This window comes from Puccinia triticina, chromosome 6A, assembly GCF_026914185.1.
Source record: "Puccinia triticina chromosome 6A, complete sequence".
Lineage (NCBI taxonomy): Eukaryota > Fungi > Basidiomycota > Pucciniomycetes > Pucciniales > Pucciniaceae > Puccinia > Puccinia triticina.
In genome coordinates, this window is record NC_070563.1 from 2125539 (window position 1) to 2148242 (window position 22704).

The 22704-nt window shown below is 47.0% G+C and overlaps 2 protein-coding genes across 2 annotated transcripts; both read left to right on the forward strand.

Moving 5' to 3' along the window:
• Nucleotides 1–3953: 3953 nt before the first annotated feature.
• Nucleotides 3954–4481, forward strand: PtA15_6A280 (uncharacterized protein; the record flags this gene model as incomplete). Its single annotated transcript, XM_053169969.1, has 2 exons — nt 3954–3997; nt 4091–4481. The coding sequence occupies 2 exons, from the start codon at nt 3954–3956 to the stop codon at nt 4479–4481; spliced, it is 435 nt and encodes a 144-aa protein (XP_053021207.1).
• Nucleotides 4482–13957: 9476 nt separating this feature from the next.
• Nucleotides 13958–15043, forward strand: PtA15_6A281 (uncharacterized protein; the record flags this gene model as incomplete). Its single annotated transcript, XM_053169970.1, has 4 exons — nt 13958–14321; nt 14379–14516; nt 14628–14693; nt 14763–15043. The coding sequence occupies 4 exons, from the start codon at nt 13958–13960 to the stop codon at nt 15041–15043; spliced, it is 849 nt and encodes a 282-aa protein (XP_053021208.1).
• Between the last annotated feature and the right edge of the window lie 7661 nt (nt 15044–22704).

Sequence of the window (22704 nt, forward strand, 5' to 3'; positions counted from 1 at the left end):
GACTGGGGACTGCGCCATAACTCTCATTGAGTCGCGGGACCCAATCAAAATTGACTGAGTCGCGGGACCCAATCATATTACCTAATCATATTTCATTGAGTCGCGGGACCCAATCAAAATTGATTGAGTTGCAGGGCCCAATCTTTGGGCGTGGGTTCAAATCCCACTGTCTTCACCACCTCATTGAGTCGCGGGACCCAATCAAAGGAATCTTGATCTTGCTGCTGTCATGACTGAAACTGTAAAATGACTGGAAACTGAATGCAACGCCGGCGCCACGAGTTTGGCCACCACAATGTGCATTCAAAATTAGTCAAAAGAAACTTTGAGAAAGGCTTGAGTATCACCTCAAGCTTCCCTTGAGCTTCTGTATCTTAAATGATAGCAGTTTCTAGATTTCTTCTTGTAGCAATACAAGAAAATGCAATAAATTCCATGTAAAAATCCATGTGTTTTATTTGCATGAAAAAATTTCCGGTCAGAGGTATGTACACCTCTTTGACCAGAGGCCTCCCGTCAAAGAACCCAGCAAGCTGGATATGTTTCCAGCTTGCCGAGAGGACTTGTACTTTCCAAAAGCAATCCTCCCAGTGAGCTGGCCAGGAAGAGGCCCTTCAACAAAATGGTATCTGCATACATATTTATGTACATACATATACATGTGTATGAAAGGGGTGCAGCGGGTGTGGCTGAAATTACCTGGGTACCCTCTGGGTTTCCCCAGAATCTCAGACATATGTACGCACGCACCTAAAAAAGCACATGCTGGTAGGTACCTGTGTAGGCAGGGTGGGTACCCGCCAGCGGATAGCAGGTACCCGCAACAAGGTTGTGGGGGGCCTTGTTTAGGTTTGGCCTCTCCCTATGTAAAATTCTAGGAAAAGAGTAGTTCTCCACTTCAACTGGAGGGCTTCCTGTCAAAATCTATGGAGCCTGTAGAGCCCAAGCTGAAATAAGCCTCTCTGATGAGGTGCAAAGCAACTCCAAAGGAGAGACTTTCATGTAAAGCTGGGTTTGTGGCCTGAGAAGAATGGTTTTTTTGTTTTATTTTGTTGTATTTTGATGAAAAGATCCTGTAGCATCTACAAATGAGCATCTCAACAAAAATAAAAATGAGAGAACTGGAGCCTACCTTCTTGCCTATGACTTCTAAAACAAACTATGTCAAAAGTGACATTATTGAGGTTTCTACATGTGTTTCAATAAAGCCATTTTAAGGGCTCTGAGGGGCGTGAAAGGGGTGTGATAGTGTTTTGCCCCAGCAACCAACCTGTAAATCCTGTGACAGATGATTGGCTGCTGGCCAGCTTTACAAATGGTTTCAAACACAATGGCAGCTTGTTTTTTAAGATTTCAAAATTTCAGAACATGTAGGATGTCCTGAGGATTCCAATGGTTCCCTTGGCTTCTCAAATTTCAGAGGGGTTGCGGGTCATCTGGGGGATACTATGGTCTTTCTAGTCATTTGGCTGGTACTGGTGGGAGGGTGTTTGTGGGGTGTGGCAGGGACTTGTTTTAAGCTTGGTAGAGCCAGATGCACAGCCTCCAGGACTACATTGGATGACTTCCCTTTGAGATCTACAGACCCTGCAGCCCCTGGGACATCATTTCCCCGCAAAAATTAAGGTTTTCTGGCTGCAGCAGCAGGTATGGTTCTGCAGGGGGCTGCAGGTTGACAGGAAGGTCTGCATTTCCCTACAAAATGCAGATTTTGTGTCTGTAAATCAACATCAACACTGGCTGCAGGTTTTATGGGAGGTCCTCCACCATGGACATGTTGTTAAAATGCCTGATCTGGAGGGAAAGGCTAATCCTTAATTGCTGGTGAAAATAAATCAAGGTCAAGTTTTCACCAGCAAACAAGGTTTAGCAGCTCCCTCTAAATCAAGCCATTTAGGCAAGGGGAAGTCCTCAATTATAAAGGTTTTCTGGCTGCATATCTGGTTCTGTAGGGGGCTGCAGATTAAAGGAAAGTCCTCCATGTTATGACACATAATTTCATGTGTCATTTATTAGCACTCTTCACGTAAGCTAAACATCAGCAAGATTGAAATAAAGTTTATCCCATTGTGCCAGCCAATTTGGCTGGGAAAGTATGCTGATGTATATTGCTCACCATGGTCATAGATTTCTTACATGAACAGTGCTATTCCACACACTTTTATGGCTTTGTTTTCTCACCAACCTGTGATGTCTACAAAATACATTTCCCCTTGGGGCAGTTTCTCATCTCATCTTGCCATTTCCTGCTATCTCTTCTCTTCACTCCATTGATCAAGCAGCTTGTGGATAAACTCGGGTAAGACTCAAGAGTCACTCAGCAGTCCTGACACTTTTGGCATGAGGTCTCACTGTCTTGACTCTCAGCTGAGAATTATGTGCCGGTCCAAAACTTCTCCGCTGAGGCCCTGGGGTCCAGTTTACATACACATTGATTCACGTAGGGCTGTACTCATGAATGAAAAAAATGACCGAGCGGACATGGTGGGAAAGGACTCAAGAAGGGGAAAGGAGTCCTTGGGGCCTCATGGCATCGGAGACATGTGGCAGGTGTTGAGTCTGAGACTTGAGCCTTTTCCAACCTTTTCCAACCCTATCCACACGCTATTTAAACCAGGGTTCCCAGGGTCTCCCCAACTCCATGCGGTCAGGAAAAAAATTAGACAAAGAGGAAATCCATCAACAATTGATTCTGCTTGAGCCTGACCTGAGCCACGTCGCGCCAGTGAGCGCTGACCACACGACTGCACTCATTTTCAGTGACAGCCGGCCCATTCCTGGATCATCCTGAAAAATGAGGTTGGATTGCCTGGTTTCATTCTGGCGATTTGCTTTGACCACCGCTTGAGGCGGTTATTTATGTACTGGTGAATGAACACCCACTGGAATTCCACCATTCACACTTGAAACTGATGAAATCCTTTGTCAATTTGACATCATTTCTTGCATCATTCTACTGCTGAGGACATTCATGTCGTACTGCCACGAGTATTGCCCAGTGCTACACGTAAATGATGAGATATCCCCGATGTGGTCCCTATCTTCACTTTTCTAATTCTTAGAAACCACCGATCCTTGCTCAATGACTTGCGATGAAGGCTCCTGTAAACTCCGGCCTTACCCCGTTTCGGCTATTTGGTTAAATTTGAACTTTGGTCCATCAAACTAAATACATATTAGGCTGATCACCCAACTCATGATTTTATTACCATCCATTCAATCCTGTTTCCAGGGCTGTTTCAATGAAAAAGTCATCGGGCAACAGTTTCAAGGCTGTTTGGCATCATACAGCTACATAGGAGTTTTCGATATAACAAGGCAAGAAAGATAACAAGCGCATCAACAAAGGTGTGGTGACCGCAGACCATTGCTGCAGTTCGCGACTGAATGAGGGGGAATTTACGACATAAACCTTCTTGGCATTGATCTGATGAGTCTCTCTCAGGCTTCGGTCACAACGATACTTTTTACCTCACCCGTATTACCTCGCGCCACTCGCGCTTCAGATGACGTCTGTTATAAGCTACATATTTACGTACTCCCTCAGTGCTCATCATCAGGCTGGCTAAAGTCACATCCCGCTGCTCTTTTATCTGCAACCGTTCCAACCTCGGTCCGGCCTCTTGACCTGCCTTCTTGCCTGCGGTAAATTTATAAATCTCAACCTCGACCAGCCCAGTCCGGCTCGCTATTCACATTGTCCAACTTGAAAGTAGCCAAATACAGAGAAAGCTTGTGTTCTGCCTGACACTGCCAGTCCACATCTCCTCTAACTTACTTTTCCAACCACGAACCCTTAACCCGCTTCTTCTGATCACCAATCTAAAAACTCGCCCAGCGTACCGCAAAAATAGTCGTTTCTTTCGTTATCGAAGGGCAGTGCCTACAATCCTGTGTCATTTGGCATCCATCGGAGTTCAAAAGCATCGTGCTCAAGGCGACTACCATTCGAGATGGATACCGATTGGTGTATTGTTTGTGATAATAGAATTCATCCGTTCGTCCCATTGATAGCTCCTCTGAACTCAAACACCGTTATGTTTGCGAGTTGACAAGGACTAATTTGGTACTTTTTCCTGTTCCGAGATAGATCTATGCCTAAGGCCAGCAAGGTTTCCAAGACGTCCGGAGAGATCACGGAAGTCGGTGGAAGCTCTGCAGTACAATCCTCTTCGTCGGCATTTTGCTCAACCAGTTGCTTGGTGAAAGCTTACCAGGAAGCGGAATTACGCAGCCCTTCGAATCTTTCGCCACAAACGTTTAACATCCAATATCCGATCTCACTTCACTCTGCGCGTCATGGTTCATCTCCAATACCTCCAAATCATCAATCCTGCATTAAGAATCAACCAAAATCTGCAAGCAGCGACTTCGACTCCCAACGTCTCAAAACCAAGCCCCACGAGAGGACGATGATGAGCCAATTTACTTTTGGGAGCTATGGAACATCTTCTTTATCTTCTTCGGAATCTCTCCTCTAGTTCTACACAAGCACTTTTAAATTATTCAATTTTGATTTTTATAATATAGTTTTTGAGTGATCTTTGCTTCAAATCAAATTACAACCCAGCACAATAGTTTGCTAATTACAAACAAGAAGATTTTACAGCAAGTTATGTGTGACAAAGGAGGATGATTGTCAAATTTTATAATGAGGTGTGGTTAACGTTTTGAAGGGCATGAGCCAAAGAAAGACTTGAAAATGAGGGGGTCGCAACAAAATTGTGGTAAAAAAGAATCAGTGAAGGGCTGCCTGATAGGTCTGCAAGCCCTGCAGATTTCAATTTACACCACCTAATTGTTATCTGTTGGTCAAAAGAAAAGTGTTTTCCTAGCCCTGTGATCCATCACTTTCATGTGCACTGTCCCTTTGATGGGGGACCAAAGAGTCCTCTGCAGGAGGGAATTACAAGAAATGAAAGATGGTATGACAAGAAAAGACAATCTTTTATACCCCCACCCAATAATGTTAAAAAATAATGATAGATAATAAGCATAGCTTCATCTTCATTGTTTCTGAACTCAGCACTCCATCCCTGGCTTTCTGGGTGCTTCAAAGCCAAAACACTTCAAAGAATGCTTTGGAATTATGAGATACCTTAATCTCACACACTTACACTGCAAATAAAACTGTGTCAACTGTGAGCAGTTGACATGCGGTAACTCTGAGGAAGCATGTGGTGTTACGCCAGCCTTACTCAAGGCTTGACTCAACCCAAGCTTTAATGCACAGTCACTGTGCACCTTGCACAGTGACTGTACCAACAAAGGCACTTGTGCATTCAGGTGGAGTTACAATGGCAGCTTGCTTGGCTTGAGTATCCGGGATGCACTCAACCAATTTAAAATGGGTTTATCTCAACCAAAAGAATATAAACCCAAGGGGGGTAACTTGTATTTATATTTCATCAGTTTAGATCAACCAAGTTTAAATTGGTTGAGTGCATCCCAGTTTAACTGTGATAAACTCAGCCCAGCCAGTTATGCTGGCAGTGCTAGGAGTGTATTGACAGTTGCTGAGGCACTATTAATGGTGCTGGAGATCCATCAATGCCCGAGACCTCATATGTAGCTCGCAAACCAAGTGAGCTACAGCCTGTGTAAGTTGAACCACCCATTCCCGCAATAGCCTACGCGCCACGACCCCCACTTTAGTCCTCAGTCCCTCCCTGCGGTCGGCGGCACTTTGTTCACCACTCAGCCCCCCATAAGGGGGACTTTGTTAAGTTAGTGACTCACCATTGTTGGCAGTAGGAGATAAGACCCAAACCCCCACCACCTCAAGAAATTCTTCTTCTGGCTTACTGCGTTGCAGCAACACTGAAGAGCTACGCTTGGCTACGAAAAGCGGCGCTTTTGCGTAGCAAAGCGGAAACACACTACTCTGGATCCAGAGTAGCGTTAGCGCTGTGGTGGCCCCTCTCGTGGCCAGCTAGTCAGGAGCAACACCGCCGCTAGCAAGATCATCAAGGTCCTTCTCTCATCAGGATTTCACCTCAAGATCCTCAAGCCCTCAAGGATTCACACCTCCCCATTTTTCCCCCCCCCTTCTTCCTTCTTCCTCCTTTCCACCTCTCCATTTCCTCTTTCTTTCTCATTCCCCCTTCTCCTTCATCCTCAAAATCCCCCCTTTTCTTTTCAGTTTCCATCTCTGTCTCATCTTTCTTGGTCCTAACACAGCATCTGCTGTGGGTTTATTCCTTGTTTTTGTTTTCTGGCTCCTTCTCTTCTGTTTGGTTTTTTGTCTGTCTTGAGTGTTTCTTTCTCCTCTGTTCTCCTTCCCTTTCTTTTCTCTGTGTCTTCTCCTTCTGTCTCATCTCATTGTGTTTTCCTCATTTCTTTGTGTTGTGTTTTCTTTTCTCCTTCTTCTGTTGTCTGTTGTGTGTGTGCGCGTGTAGCGCGCGGAGGATATGATGAAATACATGTGACATGTGGCTCTCCCGGAGTCCAGGTTCGCCAAACTTGGATGATGGGAGAGGCATGGCATTCTGATCCCCAGAATACGGACCATCACTGAGCTTATAGATCCTATCTTCAGAGTTTCAACTTACGGGCTCCGCCCGCCGATCATCCTTCATCAGAGTTTTCCGGATCTTTTTCCTTCCTCTTCCTTAAGATCACCTCTCCCTTCCCCTCAAACAAAACAACCGCCGCCGAGGATCCAAAACCCCGGCAAACTTCTCAAAACCACCCCCCCCCCAAACCACAAAGCTATCCCAGATCCCCCCCCCCCATTTTCAGCGCTCAACCTTCACGGACCACTCACCCAGAGGGCAGCCTAAACAGCATCCATCCCCTCACACGACTGCCTCCGCTTGTACGGACAGGAGTCCCACAGCGCTAGCGAAAAATCGCTACTTTGAGCGGTAGCGAAGCGCCAGAACCGCTACTGCAGTTTTGGCCTGCGCGTAGCGAACCGCTTTTTTTTGCCGCTTTGCTACAGTATAGCGCAGCGGAAAAATTGATGCTTTTTGGCGCTTTTTGGCGCTTTTTGGCGCTAATAGCGCTTTTTAGCGCCAAAAGCGTAGCAAACCCGGTCGCTTTTGTGCCAAAAGCGTAGCGGGCATGTCTGCCTTTTGGTGGAAAATGCCAGAAATAGTACACAAACATCAATCCTCCATCATTTTATGATGGTCAGTATTGATGGTTGAATGGTGCTACGGTAGCGCAGCAAAATTGCTACAGTAGCGTTTTTTCCGCTACTATAGCAAGAAGCGTAGCAAATTGCCGCTACTCTCCGCTAAAAAAAGCGCACTATTTTCTTTATTTTTTTCCCCTTAAAAAATGTAGCGAATAGCGAAGCGCCAAGCCCGCTACAAAAAGCTTAGCAAAGCAAGGCTAAAACCGCTACGCTGCCGCTTTGAGTAGCGTAGCTCTTGCACTGTTGCTTGCAGCTAACCATTTGGGGATAGAGTAAGTTACTTGAAACTGGGAAATTTTGGTGCAATCTGGGGCACCCGCGCCAAGGGTTTGGCAGTTTTTCTTGGTAGGAAATCTACCAAATTACACCCAAAGTAGCACACCCCTTTGTTTGAGCTTGCCAATTCAATTCAGCTGACCATGTGCTCTTCAGAGGTTTTTATTCATTCTGTAACATTCTGGTGGGCTTTGGGCGCCCCAGTGAGAATTTATAAACTTTAGCTTGCAAATTTGGACCAACCAACCCAAAAACTCTCAAGAACACCAAGATTCCACCCATCAATTTCTCTTTACACCTAACTGCAGAAGGGGTTGTGGGGGACAAAACTGGGTCAGCTACGCTGTCATTAGCAATAGCAGAGTGTAGTGTAGCTTAATTCCACTAAAACTGACGGGTTTACACATAATCTGGTGGCGGATTTAAGCTAGGGCTAACCACCAGCAAACAACAAATAATCCTACTATGCTGAGTTATGCCGCTCTTTAACGGTCTATTCCACTAAAAACGGCATAATGTAGCGCGGCTAACAGTCTGCTAGCACTATGGCCACAGAAGACAAAGCTTCAAGGCGCTATGCTATATCACTGGGCCATTTAGCATAGTTTAGCAAACTGGCCCACCATTTTTTTCCTGGAGGATAAATTTGTCACATTGGGATCATGCAGCTGCCATTAAAGCAAAGATCCAGAAATTTGGTCCACCATCTCAAGAATCTCAAGCAAGTGGTACAGCGGGAGACCTTGAAGATCCACAAGATCCAACACTTACTGCTCCAACTGCCTCCCAGAAAAGCCTAAAAAAACTACAATGGACTGGACCAATGGAGGACTTCCTGTTGATCTGGAAAGTCAGATCCAACCGGCCAGATTTCAGATTGCACAGGGAAATCTAGGTCCCCAAAGATCCCCAAAGTGATACAGAGTTCCAGATTTCAGATTTCCCTGCAAAATCTGAAATTCCAGATCTGTTCAAAAGTGACAGGAAGTCCTCCAATGAGGGTGATGCTGTTAGAAATTTATTTCCAAGAGGTCAAGAAAGGAAAACAAGCAGATAACAGTTTCCAAAATACCTCTCACCAACATGTGGTACAACAGTTGAGGGAGTAGTTCCCAGAAACCAAAAACCTACTCAACTATAAGAAATGCAAATTAAAGCTGAACCAATCATTCAAATGTAACTATGAAATTTTCCTTGCCTGTAAAGAATCCAGCGGGTTTGGGTGGGATGAAACATTTTGCAAGTTCACTGCTTCAGATGAAGTCTGGGAGAGATATATAGTAAATAAATAACAGCTGGAGAGGCAGAGAAAAGCTGCTGGGATCCCAAGTTTAATCAGAGTTTGATAGTTCAAAACTTATATCTTAGTTTTTTATACAAGTATTGGCCCAATGAGACTTGAGAGTGAGGCTAACATGTTGTACTCAATGATCAATTAGGTTCAGGACTGATGATGTATTGATTAGAGGAAATACAAGTACTAAATACACAATGTTCAGACAATGGTTTTATGACATGTATAAGGGGATGCATATGTAACATGGAGGAGGAGGAAATATTGGTGAAAGGAATGTGACAGAGAGGAAAGGAATGTGAGAAGAGATCAAATAAAAATAATATTCTAAGATGTAGCTGTAATTTGATTGCCTCTTTTTGTGTCAATTTCAAAAGCTCTTACACATATTTTCTTTTTGTTGTATAGGTGCATCAAAATGCAAGGAAGTTCTGGGGATTCCCATATCCCAAGTTAAATTGGAAAAGATTTTGGGCTCTTTGTGGGCAGCCGGCAAAGGATCTTGTTCACTTGATTAGAAATTGCTTATCCAGACCCAAGCCACTGACCCCAAGCTTTTGGGTTAAATAGTTGATCATCAGAATTAACCAGCCAATAGCCCAACTAACTAGCTTTCACACAGTCAAAAGGGAGATTCTGTTGACAAAACAGTTCATGTTTTGGTTGGCTACATGCACACCCAAAGCAAGGAGCACATCCAAAGACTTCAACAGAGGGAAGCCTGTGTAGAGCAAGATAAAAGGGTAGTGCAGAAAGGGGGACTTGATGAACTTCATGCTGAAGTCACACAAACCCAGCACATTTCCAGACATAAATCCTTTTTGATTTCAGTGTGCTGCTGCTCTTTCACATTAGCTCCCCTAAAACTAAATTGTAGCTGATGCCCACTAACATTTGGGGCTATTAGCTGTAGCTGAGGTGGGGAGCCACTAAATCACACTAACACTAAAATACACTAAACTAAATCTAATTAGCGGTTCACTACAGCTGTAGCTCAGCAGGCACTGAAACTACAAAATAGTTTAGTGGCACAAACTACTCTAATTTAGCTGAAAACTACGCTAAATCTAGTGTAGTTGTTGCACCCTTACTCCAAGACATTTTGTCAAAAAAGTGGATTTGATTCTATCTTGGGGCAAAGGAGGGATGAGGAATTTTGGAGAAACCAGGCCTATGAGCTCAGGTATATATTGGAAGACACTGATGGCATCCAGACAAAATTTTAGCATTAGCAGCGGTAAAAAAACAACCACTAATGCTACGCTAGCGCTACACCAGCACTTTTTTCTATCTTAGTAGTGTTAGAGGGCAAATCCCGCCACCAACACTAGCTCCAACGTAGTGTAGCTTAAAAAAGCTAATACTATGCTACGCTAGTGCTAATTTTAGCGTAGCTGGCCCACCGTTGGTGTCCCCTGACACCAAGAAACTTCTTTATTTTTTGAAGAAAAAATAAAATTGGCTCTGAAGTTTTATTATTATCCTATTTGAACCACCCTATGAGGCATGTACTGACAAACACTGAGCACAATATTGATTGTTTTTTATTTTGGGTGTAATAAATAACATGTCACAGATTATATTGCTAGTGATTATTTCACCAATTACATTGGGACCAAACGGGGCCTAAATCTCTGCCCACAAAAAAATAACAACCACAGCAGAGTATCTCCAACGGAGCCGCTGTACTTGCGCGACCTGAGTCCAACTTTGGCGGTCCAGAAGGCATTTGGAGCTGCCAGGGGTGGACCAAAGCCGCCCTACCCCCACCCGCATCAACTGTCTGTAATATCAACTACTGTGACACATCAGTGACAGCTTGGGACATCCGCTTGCAGGCTGCTAAAGGTGAGCCAATCCACCTACACCACGGAGCGCCCCCAACCACGGTTTGACGTTGGACGCGATGTGGAGACGACCCCCGCGACCCCACCCTGAAGTTTTGGTGTCACCCGGAGCGGGAGTGATCGCCACCCGCGGTTGGCGCGACCTCCCACATGATTCCCACGTGCGGGGCCCGCAGTCGGCGAATTCCTCAAGTTGGCCCTAGCCTAACTAAGCCTCTTGAACGGAGGGGGGGGACCCCCACATCCTGAAGGGACTCTCTGTAGGAGAGGCTTATGACTTATGTCATACTTTTTGCCTGAGAGTTTGGGGCTTTTGTAGCTTTTTATGCCCTTTTTTCCTTTCAACCTCCACACAGCAAAAACTGACAAGCCTCTGCCGAAGCCCTGAAGGGTCAATATAGCTGACCATCTTGGCTTCATATCCATGTCCTCATAATGAGGATTGGATGCATGAGCTGGATTGGCCAAGGCATATTGACCAGAGCTTGGAGAGCTTGGATCCTGTGGAATTGAATTGAATGAGCATACTGTTTTCCAAGGCCAGTTCAATCCACACATGTCATGCAGCCCAGAATACCCCAAAAACCAAAAGTTTGACGGAACATGGAAAGAGAAGGGTTGGGCCTTCAGGGATGGGGGTAGCAGCAAAAGATGGGGAGGATCCAGACAAATCTTTTGGTCCAAAAGGCATGTGTGGGGCTGTTTGGGAAGACAGTCAAAATTTGGATGGCACAAAACACCCACCAAAAGGCCTCAAACCCTCAGGCCAAAAAGTGGACATTAGTCCCAAGTCCCTCCTTCGGAGGTCGCGCTTCGCGCCAGCCCAGGCTGTACCAGGGCCCTCCAAAGTGGGGGACTTGTGTTAAGTTAGAAGTTGGCCCGCTGTGGGCACTGCGGTCGGGGTCTGGTGAGCGCGTAACAAAAATATAGCTTGGTACCAGGGTCGAACCCAGCACATCACCGCACCACAAGGGCCGTTGAGCTACAGCTCAGTACACTCAATCAAGAGGCACCGGCCTTGCCAATTAACACTGCGGGCATCTCGCTGTTGCTGCGGCCCGCAGCAACATCATGACGCTGCATATCAGAATGCAGCGTCAGCTGCAGCAACATCTGGCCGGCTGGCCACCACAGTACGTACATAACAACCTCTCGATGAATGGTCCTTGTGCCGGCCATTGAGAGGATTACACACTCCTCTCACTCCTCTTGGTGACCAACTCATGGACCGGTCATTGGGAGTAGTCCACACTCCTCTTGATGCCAGCACACACTGGCGTCAAGAGGAGTACAGACACCTCTTGATGGCCGGCACAACAACCGGTCACCGAGAGGAGTACGCACTCCTCTCGATGGCTGGCCCAAGGCCCGGTCATCGGGAGGAGTACATACACACTTCCCTCGATGGACGGCACAGACCGGGCATCAAGGTGCATGTACTCCTCTTGACACCGGCCTGTGTTGGCATTGAGAGGAGTATAGATTCCTCCTCCCAATGACCGGTCCTTGTACTGGTCATCGAGAGGAGTGTGGACTCCTCCTCCCAATGACCAGTCGTTATGCTGGTCATTGAGAGGAGTGTGGACAATTCTCAACGGCCGGCACAAGGACTGCTCCTGATGGCCGGTCCTTGGGCCAGCCATCAAGAGGAGTGCATACTTCTCTCGGTGACCGGTCGTTGTGCCGGCCATCGAGAGGTGCGTTGTGTGTACATACCCCGGTGCAACAGTGGGCCAGCTACGCTAACCGTAGCGTTAGCGTGGCGTAGCGTAGCGGAATTCCGCTAAATTTTAGCGTAGCGTTAGCGGAATTGCACCTTTCTGCGCTAACGCTACGCGCAAAGGGTGCGCAGCTAATTTAGCTGTTAGCGTAGCGTTAGCGCAGATGCGCGCAATTCCGCTAACGCTACACACGCAGGGCGCAAAAGAGCGCGCGCTACGGTGCGCCACAGTGCTTTTAGCTGAAAAAAGGCCTTTTTTTCCGCCAAAAGCGCTGTAGCGCAGCGCAGCGTAGCGTAGTGACTGTAGTGGCGCGCTAACACTAACAGACAATTGGCGCGCTGTTAGCGCCGCTGAAACGTAGCGCAGCGTAGCGGCGCTAACAGCGCGCTAACACTACTCAAAATGGGTGGGCGCTTTTTGCCGCTACGCTAACGCTAAGTGGCCCTGTAGCGTAGTGTAGCGTAGCGGCCCACCGTTGCCCGGTGGCCGGCTGATGGACAGCCGGCCAAGTGTTGCTGCAATACTTGTCGCGCGGGGTTCGAATCCCCACTGAATCGTCAGATGTCGCTGCGGTCCGCAGCGACATCGAGATGCCCGCAGTGTAAGACATCAGACATTTCTATGCTACCTAGTGGCTTATTGTGATACAGCCAAAGCAAAAAAGCTTGCGGGTGCGGGAGGCCGAAAATTGCCTGCTGCATTTCAGCCACACACCTGTACAGCTCCGCTGTACAGGATGTCACATTGCCTCCGGGCGACTGGTTGAGCTTGATTTGCGTGTCGGGCCGACTGTTGGGTGGGGCAGCCAATCCAGGCGAAGCGGCCGATGGGGGTAAAATTGCACCAGGATTCCAATGGTGCAACCCTCAATACCCCAATGTTAATAATGAAGGAAATAGCATTTTTCTTCCGATGATATTCCTGTATGCAGCTTGACATACAGGACCTATACAGGCTTGAAGGGCAGTGGCTGAGATTCCAAAATTGGGCCTGCCGGACCGCAAGCTTTTTCGCTTTTGCTGTATATCGACCCCATTTCTCCAAATTTTGTCAGACAAAGTCTGCGGATTTGGACAAGACTCTTTTTTTTCTTTTTTTTTTTTGTAATTTCTCACTTATGTAGCCTTTTTCCAAACATGGAAAGAGGCTCAGAATACATGGTTTTTCTCTTTAAAAAAAAAATCATTTCTTGGTTGGCCTAACGCGGGCTCAACCAGAGTACAACGTTGGCGCGCTGCTCAGCGCCAGCCATGATTTCGTTGGCCCACCCGCTGAGTAAAGCTGGTTGGGCTCTTGTCATGCCCAACCAGCTTCCCCCGTGGGCACGCTGATCAGAGCCGGCATGGGTTGGCTGGGTTAGACACGGCCGACCCATCCGACCGCCCGCGGTGCTGGATGGGTCGGGTCAAGGGCGGCCCGACCAATCTTTAACGGAATCCGATCCCGCGGTCGAAGTCTGGGCGGGCAGGTTGGCGCCCACCCGGGCCAACCTTTCGCCGACCGCGCCGTTGGGCCATCGTCAACCCGAGCTCAAATTCGAGCGGTGGTGTAGACCGTTGGAGGCGCTCAGCCTCTGGCCCAGTGGAGTGCAGTCTGTGACAGCCCCTGCCTGCGCGGCTGTGACAGGTCGCCCCATTGGAAAAACGCCGGCCAGGATTGAAGTTCAACTCCCAACAACATGGTCATCAGGATCCGACTCTCCCGGACAGGGCCACGCAACCACCCCCTCTTCAGCCTGGTCGCCATCCAAGCACCCAAGCGACGGGACGCCAAAGCACTCGAGCAGCTCGGCGTCTACAGTCCCCAGCCGATCCTCAGAGTCAAGCCGCCCTCGCTCATCGAGCTCGTCCACAGCCTCGAGCTCGCCCGGGCCACCCAGGACCCTGCAGCCCTCCAGCGGATCAAGAACGGAATCGCAAGCGGCGGGGAGATCCTCTCGCGCAAAGAAATCAGATGGGATGTCAACCGGATCAGGTATTGGCTCGGCGTCGGCGCCCAGCCGACCGAAAGCGCCCTCAGACTGCTCCAGGCCGGCGGCATCAGTCAGTCTTTTCGCACTCCCCTCCGTATCTCAGGCTGACTCTCCTCGATGATCTCAGTCAACCATCCCAAAGACTTGAAACTATTGCGAACCAAAACCACTGCACGCGGCACTAAACCACGCATACCTTTGCGCGTCGCGATCGCCTCCACCCGTCGAGGACCTCGTGGTATCCTGTCAAGATTCCGGAGAAGAGGTATGCCCATATAAACCACACAGCATCATCATCATCATCATCATCATCATCATCATCATCATCATCACCATCATCATGACACTGATCCGGGATTCGCACCCGATCCGAAAGGCTTGTTGCCTCTGGGCACCAAGGTCCTAGATAACGGTAAACTGCGGATACCGCCCTCAGTAACCAGTAAGCCGACCGTGTTTCTGAAGCACAGATCATAAACAGGAGACTGAACCACTCTCTCCCTGTCTCCAGAAACCGGCCGAGCGATCATGCTGGACCCCCAGGGATGGACGGAGAAACTTGAGCGGGGGGCCGAAGTCGTCCAGAAAACTCCCCATCGGATCCTGCCTGCCAGGTGGACTGCCCCCACCCCCACCCCCATCCAGACTACCCCTCCCAAAGCTAAGTCAGATCCGGCATGGTGGAAGGTCAACCGGAGGAGGAGGGCGGCCGCACTCGCTCTCACCGACCAACTCCCTAAGCCGCTACCCCCTCGTAAACCTCTACCAACCTCATCCTCTTCCTCCGAATAGGAATCTGCACTTGATAAACTCAGTTCAGTGTACAGGAGGAAGCAAATAAATCCGTGTGTCATTGCAGAAAAGAAAAACTACTCGACGGGGGTACTTATTACCAAGCGGGGTTGTGGATACGATGAAACACAATAAGCCCGTGGAGGCGACGAGAGTGGGCTCGGTAAGCGTTGGGTAAGACCATTGGTCCGACGAACCCGTGCTTTTCCCTCGTCGCTTCCACAAAACTCACTGCTGAGCTCGGGGAGGCCACGGACTCACTCCTGGAACATGGGAAGACCACGTGAGCTTGAGCTTGTCGCTCACGCTGGTTTCACCACTTTCATAGCAATTTTTCACTCCCAAGCTGGACCAGCTCAGGTGGGTCCTGGCATGTTAAAACCACGAGAAAACTTGATTTTCAAACATAAGAATAAACCTGAGAAAAAGACTTTGACAAAAAACGAGTCAAAAACACTATTTGGAAAGAGATTTGGTTTGCAAAACAGGGCAATCCTCCATTCTGAAAGTGTAGTGGTGCCCCAGCAAAAAATAATAGTCGATTGATGACAAGTGACATTCTGCAACTTGGCCCCAAAGCTAACTTAACACAAGTCCCCCCTGGTGAGAGGCTTGCTGTGGCTGGCTGCGAAGCGGCCCCTCCCGCAGGGAGGGACTTGCGCGTAATGTCAAAATTTTGGCTGGGAAAGAAATCACAAAATGGCTGGAGGGAAAATATTGAGCCTCAGCCAGTCTCCCCCTTGGGTCCTGTGGACCTGCCCCAGAGCCAAAAGATACTTCTGGACCTCAGCTTTCATTTGGCACCGGTCTCATCTCCTCAATCCAAACCATTTGCACTGTACTAATGTTTTAAAAATAGAAAAACATGAAGAAATGTAAACTAAGGATGTGCAACCCTCATGCCTGGTGGATCCTGGATCCGCAAACCCGCAGATCCTACAAATGTAGTGTTGCATTTTGTTGCAGATAGGGAATTCAATTGTGCATATTATCAGAAAATCCAAAAATGGATCTTCAGAGCAATGTAATATCCTTCAGAATTCATTTGACCTTCAAAACAGATTCCTTCAATCAGTTTTGTAGATTTTTGATCAAAGTTTTGGGTGAGGGTGTGCATCAGCACTGCCAATGAAACGGTCTATTCAGTTTTTTCTGTACATATTTTGCTGATGTTTAAATAATTATTTAGTGATTTTGGGGTTAAATATCCTTCCTTTCCCTGCCAGACTTAAGACATTAGGCGTAAGCCTCTCCTGCAGAGAGTCCTCCGGGCGGGGTCCCCTGCACCCTCTGTTTGAGAGGCTTAGTCAAGCTAGGCTCCAAAGCTATTCCATTCCTACTTTGCCTGTATATTTCATGCTCACTGGTAATTAAATAATGCATTTTCCACTGGCACAGCTCACATTTCACATATTATGCTCAATTTTCACATCTTATGCTCACACATCTTCTGCTCACACATCTTCTGCTCAGTTTTTACATCTTCTGCTCACATATCTTCTGCTCAGTTTTCACATATTCTGCTTAGTATTCATTGATTCTGCTCAGTTTTCACTTATTCTGCTTAGTTTTTTCTGATTCTGCTCAGTTTTCATTGATTCTGCTCAGTTTTCATTGATTCTGCTCAGTTTTCATTGATTCTGCTCAGTTTTCACTATTCATGCTTCTGCCAGACGGTGACCAAAATGTTTACGAGCGCCCAAAGTTTCATTATGTACCTTGACTGACCACAAACCCCCAAATGTAGCAGCTACAGTCTGATCAGTTCCCAAATATCACTACTTTGGTAGTTTCTTGGTGTTTCTGCCACTATATCTCGTCCCAGCGTGGGAATCCTTCTGCCAGGCAGTGACCAAAATGTTTACAACCCCGCAAAGTTTTATTATGTACCTTTACTGACCACAAAACCTCCAAATGTAGCAGCTACAGTCTGATCAGTTCCCAAATATCACTACTTTGGTAGTTTCTTGGTGTTTCTGCCACTATATCTCATCCCAGCATGGGAATCCTTGTGCCAGATGGTGACCAAAGTTTTTACAAGCCCCCAAAGTTTCATTATGTACCTTTACTGACCACAAAACCCCCAAATGTAGCAGCTACAGTCTGATCAGTTCCCAAATATCACTACTTTGGTAGTTTCTTGGTGTTTCTGCCACTATATCTCATCCCAGCGTCGGAATCCTTCTGCCAGATGGTGACCAAAATGTTTACAAGTCCCCAAAGTTTCATCATGTACCTTTACTGACCACAAAATCCCCAAATGTAGCAGCTACAGTCTGATCAGTTCCCAAGTATCACTACTTTGGTAGTTTCTTGGTGTTTCTGCCAATATATCTCATCCCAGCCTGGGAATCCTTCTCCCATATGGTTAGTAGAATGTTTACAAGACCCCAAAGCTAAAAGTACATAATGAAACTTTGCCGGCTTGTTGACATTTTAGTAAGCATATGGCTGAAGAATTCCCACGCTGGGATGAGACATAGTCACAGAAACACCAAGAAACTACCAAAGTAGTGATATTTGGAAATTGATCAGACTGTAGCTGCTGCATTTTGGGGTTTTGTGGTGAGTAAAGGTACACAATGAAACTTTGGGGCCTTTTAAACAGTTTCGTAATCACATGGCAGAAGAATTCCCACGCTGCGATGAGTTCTAGTGGCAGAAACACCAACAAACTACCAAAGTAGTGATATTTGGGAACTGATCGCACTGTAGCTGCTACATTTGGGGGTTTTGGGGTCATTAAAGGTACATAATGAATCTTTGGGCGCCTGTAAAAATTTTGGTAACCATATGGTAGAAGGATTCCCACACTGGGATGAGACATAGTGGCAGAAACACCAAGAAACTACCAAAGTCGTGATATTTGGGAACTTATCAGACTGTAGCTGCTACATTTGGAGGTTTTGTGATCAGTAAAGGTATATTATGAAACTTTAGGGGCTTCCAAAAATTTTGGTAACCATATGGCAGGAGAATTTCCACGCTGGGATGAGATACAGTGGCACAAACACCAAGAAACTACCAAAGTAGTGATATTTGGGAACTGAGCAGACTGTAGCTGCTACATTTGGGGGTTTTGTGGTCAGGAAAGGTACATAATGAAACTTTGGGGGCTTGGAAAAATGTTGGTCACCGTCTGGAAGAAGGATTCCCACACTGGGATGAGACATAGTGGCAGAAACACCAAGAAACTACCAAAGTGGTGATATTTGGGAACTGATCAGACTGTAGCTGCTACATTTGGGGGCTTTGTGGTCATTAAAGGTACGTAATTAATCCCCGGGTGCCTGTAAACATCTTGGTGACCATATGGCAGAAGAATTCCCGCGCTGGCATGAGATATAGTGGCAGAAACACCAAGAAACTACCAAAGTAGTGATATTTGGGAACTGATCAGACTGTAGCTGCTACATTTGGAGGTTTTGTGGTCTGTAAAGGTACACATTGGAACTTTGGGGGCTTGTAAAAATTTTGTTCACCATCTTGCAGAAGGATTCCCACGTTGGGATGAGATATAGTGGCAGAAACACCAAGCAACTACCAAAGTAGTGATATTTGGGAACTGATCAGACTGTAGCTGCTACAATTGGGGGTTTTGTGGTCAGTGAAGGTACACAATGAAACTTTGGGGGCTTTTAAACATTTTGGTCACCATCTGGCAAAAGGATTCCCATGCTGGATGAGATATAGTGGCAGAAACACCAAGAAACTGCCAAAGTAGTGATATTTGGAAACTGATCAGACTGTAGCTGCTGCATTTGATGGTTTTGTGGTCAGTCAAGGTACCTAATGAAACATTGGAGGCTCATAAACATTTTGGTCACAGTCTGGCAGAAGGATTCCCACGCTGGGATGAGATATAGTGGCCGAAACACCAAGAAACTACCAAAGTAGTGATATTTGGAAACTGATCAGACTGTAGCTGCTACATTTGGAGGTTTTGTGGTCAGTCAAGGTACATAATGAACCTTTGGGGGCTTCTAAAAAATTTGGTAATGGTATGGAAGAAGAATTCCCACGCTGGGATGAGATATAGTGGCAGAAACACCAAGAAACTACCAAAGTAGTGATATTTTGAAACTGGTCAGACTGTAGCTGCTACATTTGGGGGTTTTGTGGTCAGTAAAGGTACATAATGAAACGTTGGGTGCTTGTTATCATTTTGGTCACCATCTGGCAAAAGGATTCCCACGCTGGGATGAGAAATAGTGGCAGAAACACCAAGAAGCCACCAAAGTAGTGATATTTGGGAACTGATCAGAATGTAGCTGCTACATTTGGGGTTTTTGTGGTCAGTCAAGGTACATAATCAAACTTTGGGGGCATGTAAACATTTCGGTCACCATCTGGCAAAAGGATTCCCACGCTGGGATGAGATATAGTGGCAGAAACACTAAGAAACTACCAAAGTAGTGATATTTGGAAACTGACCAGACTGTAGCTGCTACATTTGGGGGTTTTGTGGTCAGTAAAGGTACAGAATGAAACTTTAGGGGCTTTTGAACATCTTGGTCACCATCTTGCAAGAGGATTCCCACGGTGGGATGAGATATAGTGGCAGAAACACCAAGAAACTACCAAAGTAGTGATATTTGGGAACTGATCAGACTGTAGCTGCTGCATTTGGGGGTTTTGTGGTCAGTAAAGGTACATAATGAAACTCTGGGGGCTTTTCAACATTTTTGTAACAATATCTTGGAAGAATTCCCATGCTGGGAAGAGATATAGCGGTAGAAAGACCAAGAAACTACCAAAGTAGTGATATTTGGCAACTGATTAGATTGTAGCTGCTGCATAATGGATGTGACCCAAAACACAATATTTCTGGGTTTTATATGCAGAACAATTGTCCAATGAAATTTCATGTTGAAATATTCCTCATTAATCTGTGATTGATAACAAAAGTAGATAAAAAAAAGAACCCGCAAAAAATATGCTAAACCATGGTAAACCAATTTCAAAAAGGCCTTCTATGCATGTAGCACTTCAAGTATGATGTGCAATATCTTCAGGAAGTTCAACCAACCAAATTAACAATTTGTGCAGGATGATATCATGAGAGCGGTCAGGGGTCAATGTTTTTCCTTTTTTGAAAAAAAGTAGATTTGGAGAATTCTGATAACATCAATTGTTGAAGTAAAAAAAAAAAAGAAAAAAAAATTGAGACCCCTCAGCCTCCCTGGATTAATCCTACCTAAAACTTGCAATGTCTTTTTTTCATGAAGGATTGAATGGTGTATGTAGAAATTTATGAATGTTATCAGGCAAATAAAAGAAAATATACCTGTGGCTTGAAGCTAACACAGCGAGAAGGAAAGAGATTATAGAAGATTATTCAGGAGACATGGAACACAGACAAAGGTATCAACAGCAATAAAAAAAATTGATCAATATAAATTGATCAATATACAACATTGCAAATTCATCCATCTTGGTAGTGCTATGTATTCAAGTACGGCGGCGACGGGGAACACGGCTTCCTCCCAGAGGGGATTTTCGGGGAAGGTGTCGCGTAGGTTGCAGGAAATCTGCGTGATCTGGTGATTTAGCAACCCAGCTTTGGTGTCCTCAGCTGGCTCGGCAGGCGGCGGCAGATGGGTAGGTACTGACAAGGCTCAAGGGTGTGGAGTCGGAGAGTCAGGGGACGCGGCTCGGACGGTAGCAGTTGGCAGGGCAAGGAGTCGAGGTGCCTTTGGAGTGGTATCAGCCAGCGGAGAAGGTGGATTCGTGGACTTCAACGTATGGATTGAGGAGGCGCAGGTGGCTCCGGCTTCCGGGATTTTGGTGTGCGGAATGGACCGGGGAGAACTGGGCGGTGAACCGGAAGGGGTATGATTCGGGTTGTTTGGTGCCATCTCGGTGTCTCTTGTTGGGGTGGCTGAAGCGGAAAAGCGTTCAATGGTTAGCAGTAACACAATAAGTAGAGTGGAAAGTTACCTACCAGGGGCCTGGGGAAACGTGGGCTCTGGAGAGAGAAGGATTGGCATTGGGTCACGCGGACGAGCGGAAAAGCAAGCTGCAAGGCCAAGAGTCTGCAAACCGGCGGGACATGGACGCTTCGGGGATCAATCCAAGGAATCCGCTGAGGGGCGCTTTGAACCAGTAGTGGGAGAAGGCCTGGCAGCCGACAATGGTTCAGCGGCAGAGGTTGCTGCGGGTTCTTGAGGACGTTTGAGGCGCTCGTCAACTAGAGGCTTGTTGACACCGTGTTTACGGGCCCACGCCTGGGCTTGTTGGACGTAGTCCTTGGCGCTTGATTAGTCGGCACAATTCGGCGGAGGCGTCATAAGGTCTTCACCGTGTGCAGAGGGCGACTTGGTGCGGGAACTGACCGAGATAATAGACGGGGAACGTTCCGCACAAGAGCTTCGCGATCCAGACAGCGGCAGACGGTTTTGTGATTCGCGGTGTCTGCGGGAGCTGTTGGACTTAGGGGTGAAGGTGGAGCAGCAGCGTTTTGAATCTCGACAGTTGTTACAAGCGCAACCAGCGTGGGAGTAGACGCAGGGGAGTCCGAGTCAAGTGCAGCAATTGCAAGCTACCATGTTGAAAGGGAGGTGATGTGTGGGAAAGGAGGGGTGATGGGTATGGGATATGTGTCGAGTGTGGGAGCGGGCAAATGTGTAGGAAGATCCTGGGGACAGGACTTCAACACTGGGGCGGATGTGGTGATTTATATAGGTAAGCGCGGTAGAATGTCCACGCGGGGATAGCGCGGGCGGGAAGGCACAAAGCCGCTCAGGCAGAGTGCATTCCGGTGACATAAGCACTGAGGATGATGTCAGGAAAGCACGCTAAGAAAGCTTACGGAAAGTCACGCGCGGACTGGAATGCACGGATTGCGGATTTTGGATCGGGTATTCGGATTGGAGCGGAAAAGACAGGGCTGGACTGCGGCGGGGCTACACACATGGACTGGTAGCAGCGGCGCATCAGCGGGTGAGCCACAACAGCCAAAGCGGGTTCCACCAGCAGGTGGAACCGGGGTGGAGGCGGTGGCGAGAGACCGACTGACAGGGGCTAGACAGAGGACGGTGGGAGGTCAAGCGTTGGAGAGGAGCGGAGTCTGGGAAAGTGACAAGCGGGGTAGCGGGCAGAGCTGGAGGACTAGTGCAGGAAAGCGTCAGACGTGCGGAATTGGGTGGGAACGGCGATGTGCGTGGAGGGAAGGATGGGAAAAGGGGGACAGAGGATTTTTCTATCTCTTACACATTGGATTATCCTATCATTCTTACGGGGATTTTTACTCATCATTGTACTCACAACTACGGACGTACTAGAGTTATTAGGAGATTATCTGGGATCTTATCTTTACTTTGAGAGTTACTTGCGGATTTTTGTGCTTACTAAGTACAGAGCTTCATTCGCTTGCGGATTATTATGCTATAGATCAGGCTCAGTAGAGGAGCACTGAAGGCTAATGGAAAGTAGCAGTGCGGAGCCAAGTTACCAACAATCACACAGCCCGGACACTAATATTCTTGAAGGAGGCGGTCAGCGGACATTTCCACCGACTAACCAGCTTTCATTCTCACAGCGCGTGCAACTCATAACATTTTCTCTCTCATTTCTGTTTTCCCTCTTCTTTCTTTATGTTTCAGCCTCTCTTCATTACTTATGCAATGAATCATCATTCAACACCATGAAAAAATTGATGT